This window comes from Acanthopagrus latus, chromosome 3 (genome assembly GCF_904848185.1).
Source record: "Acanthopagrus latus isolate v.2019 chromosome 3, fAcaLat1.1, whole genome shotgun sequence".
NCBI classification, from domain to species: Eukaryota; Metazoa; Chordata; class Actinopteri; order Spariformes; family Sparidae; genus Acanthopagrus; species Acanthopagrus latus.
In genome coordinates this window covers 16,433,329-16,442,696 of record NC_051041.1, presented here as the reverse complement: position 1 = coordinate 16,442,696, position 9,368 = coordinate 16,433,329, and the positions used below count along the sequence as shown (strand labels likewise).

General features: G+C 44.0%; 1 protein-coding gene across 3 annotated transcripts in view; it reads right to left on the bottom strand.

Moving 5' to 3' along the window:
- LOC119017424 (CCN family member 4-like) overlaps window positions 1–9,368 on the bottom strand; it is a 41,563-nt gene that overhangs the window by 1,758 nt on the left and 30,437 nt on the right. For 2 of the 3 annotated variants that reach the window (XM_037094144.1, XM_037094142.1), the window contains 3 exons: window positions 6,066–6,354; window positions 1,936–2,190; window positions 40–233 (listed from right to left, as the gene is read on the bottom strand). In XM_037094144.1, the coding sequence (XP_036950039.1) occupies window positions 40–233; window positions 1,936–2,190; window positions 6,066–6,330 (714 nt within the window). In that variant the 5' untranslated portion in view covers window positions 6,331–6,354. Of the gene's footprint in view, window positions 1–39; window positions 234–1,935; window positions 2,191–6,065; window positions 6,355–9,137; window positions 9,277–9,368 lie in introns of those variants that run through there. The other variant, XM_037094143.1, reaches the window with a different exon arrangement.

Here is a 9,368-nt window from a genome sequence, read left to right as displayed (position 1 = left end):
TTTACTATCATATAGTTGCTGAAGGGACAGAAGTGCTACCTTGATATGTTTGGTGATGTCGACCTCACAGGGCCGCAGATTGCAAAGGCGAGACTCTTTGAGCAGCTCGCACTGCTCGTTGGCGTTAGAGATCCTCAGGGACAGGCCGCGGCCACAGGTCTTTGAGCAGGGGCTCCATGAGGTAGTCTGGGTAATGCAGTTCTTGTGCCAGCTCCTAGTCTCAGCTGGGGCGGCTGGATCAACAAAGGGAAGTGAGGTATAGAGATCATGTCTACAAGCTACAGCAGATGTCACATTTACAGGGGCACTATGTAGTTTTGGAGAATATATTAAAATGTTCATATTTGCAATATTAGTGAGGTAAATGTACAGACACAGAAGCTGTTCTCAGAGGACAGTAAGGTCCCCAGAACACTGTTTGTTAACATGTGGCAGACCCTGACACCTCTCTAGATTCAAAGTAAACATAATTAAATTGTCCTTCAAGGTCATTTTGTATGTTAAAGCTTAAAAATTCATGTGATACATGTTGATACATCTTGGTTCCTTTTAACAATATTTACAATGCAATACGTTGCCAATTTAGTTGAAAATGTTAAAAAGTTGTGTCAACAGAACGTGAAGAAATCATAGCATGGCACTACTCTTCCGTATGGCACCTTTATGAAAAAATGTACAAAACAAAGAACTAATGCATTAAATCATGTGGAAGCTGTCACCATAAAGTAAAGTCAAATGCCTTGAAAACAGATTGAAAGGCTGTTAGAAACAGGTACAGAAAATTTCATTCCTGAAAGGGGTGCACTTAATTTTCAACATCACCACTAGATGCCACCAAATCCTACATAATGGTCCTTTAAATTGTGTTTATAAAGCAGTAATCTGGATCTGATTAGAGGACAAAGAGGTCTTCTTTCACACTCTTCCCCCCGCTGCACTGCTGCCCTAAATGACTGGAAACTGGATGTGACCCAAAAGCAATTTTAAACACAGCTGCTGCTGTGTTACTTCTACAAATGAGATCATATTCATCCACAGCATGTTTGTGTTTGCAGTGTTCTGTCATGTTTTCTGTCTTTCTTTGTTTCAAAGGTGCAGTATGTAAGAATTGGCCACCTGCTGAGTTCATCATTGAAACGAGCAGATGGCAGCATATTACCAGAGTGACTGGTGATTGCTTCTCACTTTAGCTGGTGTTAGCTCAGTTAGCTGTGAGAGTGGACGAGCCAGGGCTAAGTGATTAGCATGCTTACTTCATACTTTTATTTTTTTGGCCTTTTATCTGCTTTATTTATAGGACAGCTGGAGATAGACAGGAAACATGATAGGAAAAAGGGGGACTGACACGCGGCAAAGGGCGCCCAGGCCGGGAATCAAACCTGGGGGCTGCCGCAGCGAGGACAAAGCCTCTACACATGGGACACCCGCTCTACCAACTGAGCTAAACGGTGCTCCACTTCATACTTATTATCAAAAACTTCCCATTAACCATATGAAACCAATGGGCCACATAGGACTTTTTTTAGCCTTTGCATTCCCTGGCTTCTTCCAACCTTTTTTGTACAATTCAACTGCACATACCAAGTTCAGAGAGCTGCATCCACTCATGAACAAAATGAGCTACTTCCCTCATCTCCCAGGAGTCCTCTAAAAAGCTTCCTGAACCTACAAATTAGCGACATAACGAAGTTATAAAGCAATGACGGAGAAGAATGAAGAGTCCCTAAAAGACTAGTAATTACAAAAATAACCCCTCATTTATTCGGTTCGAGTGTCCTCCTACAACACTTGAAACATTCTCAGACTCAATGCCAGAAAGCATCTCAGTGAGCCGGCAGGAGATCTGGGTCTTACTGGGATTTGTACGAAGAAGAACTTGGAATAGAAAATACTGCGCCCTGCTAGTAGATGTAATGTATATCCAAGGTGTCTTACCCTCTACTGCATGTCGCAGTGCTGTCTTGCGCCCTCTTTTGGGTTCATCACAGATCCACTTCTCACAGCACTCTCCCCGGACTTTGACCCGACGTGGGGTCTGGCACCACACCCGTGGAGGCTGGGACTCCGTGCACAGAGCCACACAGCCAATGGCGCCGTTCACGCACACACACTGGTATTTACAGCTGGGTTTGAAGCTCTGCCCGTTGCGGTAGATCACACCGTCATACTCACAGCCTGTTCCCACCATATCTGGCAGAGAGGAATGACAAGCAGTAAGATGTTATGGTCATGCAAGAAAAATTGACAAAACCTGGAAGCTGTATCCATATATTTGAACGTATTATTACCATTGTTATCCAGATGATTGTAAACGAAGAGGTGAAATATGAGTTATGGTAGAATAACTTTGTGCATATGTATGCGAATGGATGCCACCCAAGTCAGTTTGGTGAGCAGGATTACACATTACACATTGCACTTGGGCGGAGGATGGTCTCAGCCACTAAGAGACACCATTAAACTGGTGTGGGTCCAGGAATCTTTCTTTGATGTTGTGAGATGGGCCATTACTCAACATCTTTGTTAATTCCCAGGGAATTATTCATGGGACATGATGAAATATTAAGGCTTATTTAGGTGGCTGATATCAAAGAGTGAGTGCATTTTAATGCAGATACGAGGGACTGCTGGGCCTTGGCGGAGGTGTGCCATTTACAGAGTGACTTGCTAGTTTATATATCCTTTCTATCCCTTGCTGCCAAACCAAATTTCATTTACATGCAATGACAAGAAAGGATCTTAATCTTAAACATCCGCATCAGACAGACCTTTGAAACATACATTAACCGTTACAATAACAAAGATGTATATATGCAATAAAACATGAAACACAAAAAATAAAAACAAACCTGATCCACTGAGTTAACTAAGCCAACTATGTTAGGGAACTTTCTTTCTTGTTTTCTGACCGTGTGTCTCATTCTTCGGGCAATTTTCCCTGACCGCGTCTCCGTCTGGGCACAACAATGCGGCGGCCCTATTGTTTACACCCGGGATCAGCTGTTGTCGCTACAACCAACGGCGCTGATACGGGAGAGGCCTGAAATTCCCAGAGAGCTGAGGAGGAAGTACAGGGGACGTAAGGCTGGTCGTAAACAACGGGAGAAGAGGCGCAGATATGAGCCGTATCTCCCTTCCATCACCATGGGGAACGTGAGGTCGCTAGTGAACAAGATCGACGAGCTGGCGGGCTTGGTGAGGACTCAGCGGGTGTATCGTGAGAGCAGCGTTATGTGTTTCACGGAGACGAAACGTATCGAACGTGCCCACGAGCTGAATCTGTTCTTCAATAGATTTGATGAGAGGGCTCCGAACTACCCCTCCCCCAGCTTCTCCACATCCACCCACCTCCAAACCTCTGGCCCTGCTGTCCCCCCTCCCACACAGCTCTTTCCGGACTTCACCCTACCTGTCCTCTCTACCCCACCATCATCTCCCCCCACCCCCACCAACACACATGGCACACTGACGTTCACAGCAGAGCAGGTGAGGAAGGAGCTGTGCAGACTCCGCCCAGGCAATGTCAGCCCGAGGGTCCTCAAAGCGTGTGCATCCCAGCTGAGTGGAGTCCTGCAGCACATCTTCAACCTGAGCCTGAGTCTGCAGAGGGTCCCTGTGCTGTGGAAGACATCCTGCCTGGTTCCGGTACCGAAGAAGACGCGTCCCAGCACCCCCAGCGACTACAGACCGGTGGCACTGACGTCCCACCTGATGAAGTCTCTGGAGAGGCTGATCCTCTCACTTCTTCGGCCCCTGGTCAGCTCGTCACTGGACCCTCTTCAATTCGCCTACCAGCAGAAACTAGGAGTGGAGGACGCCATCATCTTCCTGCTCCACCGCGCCAGCACCCATCTGGACAGATCGGGAAGCACTGTGAGAATCATGTTTTGTGACTTCTCCAGTGCGTTCAACACCATCCGGCCTGCCCTGCTCGGGAGCAAACTGACGGCGATGCGGATGGACCCTCACCTGGTTTTCTTGACAGGTCGACCACAGTATGTCAGACTGCCGGAAGGTGTGTCTGACACTGTGGTCAGCAGCACCGGGGCACCACAGGAAACTGTTCTCTCACCATTTCTGTTCACCCTGTACACCTCGGACTTTCAGTTCCGCTCTGAGACCTGCCACCTGCAGAAGTTCTCGGACGACTCTGCAGTTGTTGGCTGTATCAGTGAGGAGAAGGAGGAGGAGTACAGGGGCGTTGTGGACTCCTTCGTCGATTGGTGTGAGAATAACCATCTGCATCTTAACACCACTAAGACAAAGGAGCTGGTGGTGGACTTCCGCAGGAGGAAAGCCGCACACACACCTGTCTCCATCAACGGTGTGACTGTTGAGGTGGTCCAGGATTACAAATACCTTGGAGTCCACCTGGATAACAAACTGGACTGGGCCAAGAACACAGAGGCTGTGTACAAGAAGGGCCAGAGCCGACTCTATTTCCTGAGGAGACTCAGGTCCTTCAATGTCTGCAACATCATGCTGAGGATGTTCTACCAGTCGGTGGTAGCCAGTGCCATCTTTTTTGGAGTTGTGTGCTGGGGCAGCAGGCTGAGGGCAGCAGACGCCAACAAGATCAGTAGGATCATCAGGAAGGCTGGCTCCGTCCTGGGGGTCCAACTGGACTCTTTGGTGGTGGTGTCTGAGAGGAGGATGCTGTGCAAACTGCATAGTATCCTGGACAACAACATTCACCCTCTCCACCAGGTGCTAAAATCACACAGCAGCACCTTCAGCAGCAGACTCATCCCACCCCGATGTAACACCTGAGGAAGTCTTTTCTCCCTCAGGCCATCAGACTGTTTAATGCATCCACCTCTGGTCACGGGAGGGACAGTGGAGACACTGTCACCTGAGCCAAATCAAATCAATATCATTCCCTATCACTTCCATCACTTATTGAGTGTGCACTGGACCCTGTAAATCTCCTGCACTGGACTTAGTAAATTGCTGCTATTTCATGCTGCTGCTAAATGTATTATTTTTATCACCTTATACCACTTGTCACTTTATTCAATCTTATTGTGTACTTTTTATCTCAGTTTTATGCTGCTCACTGTTGGTTTACATTCTGTGTACTTAGTAACTTGTTTATTTATTACTTTACTATTATTTATTACTTTTGTATTCCTTTCTCACTTTGTTTTACTACTGTTGCACGACAATTTCCCTCGGGATAAATAAAGTTTTCTTGAATCTTGAATCACCTTAAATGTATTTAATAAGAGTTATATAATCACAACTTGAACCACAAACTCTGCCTCCTTTGTTGCAACTATATGTTAATGTATGTCCCAAAAATATGTATTTCAGTGTGAAAAGTAAGACATAAGGAACATCTAAATTAGATTTAGGCAAAGGTTTGGGCAGCTGTTAGGTCTGTGGCAAGTGGCACAAGCGAATATTGGTTACACTTTCTTGTAATGTATTATAATACAAGACTTTCTGTCTTCATGACAATAATTGTAAAACATTGTTAAATGGGTTAGCATTAAAAAATGTTTGAGTGCTTAAAACTCCATTCATATGTCACTTTAAGTGCAGTACAACATGTAATAGACTTTTGCTTTATAGAAAGTATTATAGAATATGATTGATAAAACATTGTTTTTGCAGGTCCAGCAGTTTGACATTGAGTAAACATATGGAGTTCAGGGCTGGCTGTGAACAGTTCACTTCCATATATGGTGAGTAATCTGATCAACATCACCTTTGTGACATGCTGCTGCTGTCATCATATGTCGATGCCGACATCCCTCATGCAACTACAAGCTACTGAAATAACAAACAAATCACAGATCAGTGTGAGAGTGCATGTTGCTGCCTGTGGCTTCAAGCACACCACATTTACATGCATCAGCATTCTGTTCAAGTGACACCTGTGTTGTTACCACGACAAATGGTGGTGATATGACAGCAAACACCTGCTCTACTCAAACACAACCTGGCCACCTGCATCCTGTACAGACATAGGCCCTGAAACCCCACATCAGAAAATACATACAGAAACGTTTCCTGCTGTGTGAGAACTGTTTGTTTTGTCGGTTTGGGTGAGTGACACTTACATGCACACACTCCTTTTTCGTACCTAGGCTTGTCCAAGCTGTAGTCACAGTACAGTCCCTTGTGGTAGTCGCAGGTGTCTGCCTCATTGCACACCTCGCCCACCTGGCGGGCGCAGGTCTTACAGCAGTCACAGCCGTCCATGAGGAGGCTAACACCCGGTGGACATTTTGGGGTGACCGCAGGACACTCGCAGGGCCACTTGCAATACTGGGTCCGGTTGTAGAGGTCCGCAGCTGGGGATGTGATGGCTGTGGCAGGCGGCATGGCAGTGGAATTCTGGGAGTAGGCCTGGAGGGGAGGGAGTGGACAAATGGACAAATGAAGCCTAAAAGACATGCTCCACAACATCTTTCCTTAAGGTGACATTTTAATGCTCAGTGTCAGGTTTATTTTGGATTCCTCCTAAAACAGGTTTACATGCTTTAATGTCTTCTCATGCTGCCCAGTGCTCTGCCTGAAACACTTTGTTTTAGCTCCTGTTTCTGTCATTACTTTGAAAATACAATACTTCACTATAAAATCCAGCAACCATTCTCCATGTTTGTGCAAAGTCAAAATACTGTCTTTTATTACATGAAAGGTATTCGACCCCCTGTGGCGAGGCAATACATCCATCCGTCATTGGTTGCTGTTGCTGATGGCACACTGATGGCAGGCTGTAAACGTCTGGTCACGCAGTGCAATAAATCCAATAAGACCATAAAAATGAATGAAACACCCAGTGGGGATAATCTCACTATATCAATGACAACATCTAATCTTGTCTGTACGTTACACCCTGGAAGTGAGCCATCAACATATTTATAACTGAGCTGAACAGTTACAAAAATCCTGCCAATGAAACTTAATCACCGTCTCCCCCTCAATGCGCTCTGACTCTTACAAGCTGCTCTGTGAAGCCAAGATCACTCAGTAAAAAGCTCTGCAGCTCTTAAAAGCAGATGTTCTCACTGAAACGGGCCACATGAGACGCATTAACAGCCCAGCACTCGGAGGTTAGTGTTGGATGCTGAACATACGGGTCTCACCAGAGGAAACTTTCTGACAACAAATATCACTATCTAGGACCCAAATTCAACTCTGCTTGTTTTGAGAACACAGTATGCTCAGAACACACCAGATGATTATCATCACTGAGGAGAACAGTGAGGTGTCTGCTGCAGATACTCTCAGACAAAAAGCAACCTCCTCTAAACCAGTGAAGTGAGGATAAAATCATGAAATATCTTTATGATTTGGACACACTGAAGCTATGCTTTAGACCTCCAGTATTTTCCATACCCTTGGAACAGGAAGACACTGCACTACAATGAAGAGCCTCTGGTCTACACACACTGGTCAACATCCTTTACCTAACCCTAACCACACACACACACACACACACACACACACACGCACGCACACACACACACACACACACACACACGCATGTGCAGGCACACTTAATCTGCAATTAATTGTGAGGACGCATGCTTAATCATTTTATGCAAGCCGCACCCAGTGTCACATCCCTGAACTTGTTCTCGGCACTTCAGTGGAATTATGGTCATATTAATAACTGCTGTGCACGGCGCTGAAAGCTAATGCAGATAAATGAGTTCTAATCATGGCTGCGCCACAAAGCCATTCCTTAGAAGAGTTCATTTATCCCACAGCTAATTTAGGGGGAGAAGAAGAAGAAGAGGAAAAAAAAAAGCAGCTAAAAAAATTAAAAACTGTTCATCCTCCTAAAAGAGGACGAAGAGCAGAGAGACAGGGGTAACGTGGTTATCATCCTGAAACCATTCATCTTTGCTGACTAAATACATCATGATTTCATATCAAAAGTTTCCATCATAGTCAGGAAAGGGCAAAGTAACAGAGCAATAAGTCAAGAATAGGAACAAGCTTTTAAGGAAACTATAATAGGGTCAGGGTAATTTCTCAATATATATTTCAGATATTTGTGACACAACCCTTTAATATAATCGTCTCTGAATGTTTCCATACGTGATCTCAATTCGATCTCATGTTTCAGTGATTGCCAGGTTAATTAAAATGGTGTGTTCTCTGCTGTGAGGAGTCTGGTCACATGAGAATTAGATGACCTCTCATCTGTGCATAGATTAAATCTAAGTCAGGGAAGTGGGAAAACATTTGAAAAAGGAAGTTGCTTTTTCAAAAGTGCCACGGAGGAAACGGACAAGCTATCTCTCATCATCTCATCATCAATTCTCTCAGATTTCCACGAGATGTTTAAGAGGGGAACATGGCTTTAAACAGTTATGTTCATTATTGCCAAGTAGTGATGAAAGTAGGAAGAATGTAATCAATTGCTTGACTAGCTTACATCATATTTTATTTACATTCCGACAATTATAACAACTTTTTCTTAATGAGGCTTAGTGGCCTAAAACTCACTGTTTTATTAATCTACACAAGCATCCTATGTGCAAAAGCTAATCCAAATGTATAGCTTTAGAGCCTTTAAAGGAGCTGTTTCAAGCTGTTGGTTGCTATTCAACCACGAGGTGGCACTAACGTACAACAAACGAAGGAAGGAAAGGGAAGCTGTAGTGAGGCAGCTGTCAGCAGCTCAGCTGCAAGTTTAACCCCAGGAAGAATGAAAAATGACTCCGCTTCAGTGAAATCAGACGCATTTCGAGGCAATCATGGGCTTAAGGTCAGTCAAGTAGACCATTCCCAATGACAGGACAACTTTCCATCTTTCCATAGTTAGTCAGCAGTAAACTGTCTTTCGGGGGCCACGTCTTCAGACATGAGTAATAATGGAAACCCTGTAATAGGAGGAACGGTGTGCTGTCAGGAGGAAAAATGTTTATATATATATATATATATATATATATATATATATATATATATATATATATATATATATATATATATATATATATATATATATATATATATATATATATATACTTCTAGTGCTGTGTCTTTAATATTAGTAAATATATTGTGCTAAAATATTAGTTTGCTAAAAGTACAAAGCAAATTATACATAAATATTCATACAGAATAAATTAATGTGAGAACTCAAATATAGTACTTTAGTAAATATACTTAGTTACATTCCATCACTGCTCTTTAGCACAGAAAGTCTTAGTCACACAGCTCTAATGTGGGCTGAAGGAAAAGTCCCCCGACAGCAGCCAGCAATTTCTACGATGTGAACATCTGACAGCTTCGGTACTTGTATTATTATCATCCATATCACCGAATGTGATGTTATGTTGTTTTAATGGAGAATGAATCCAGTCGACTGTCTGCAGCCGTCCTGAGTCTCTATGTGAACTTCTTCC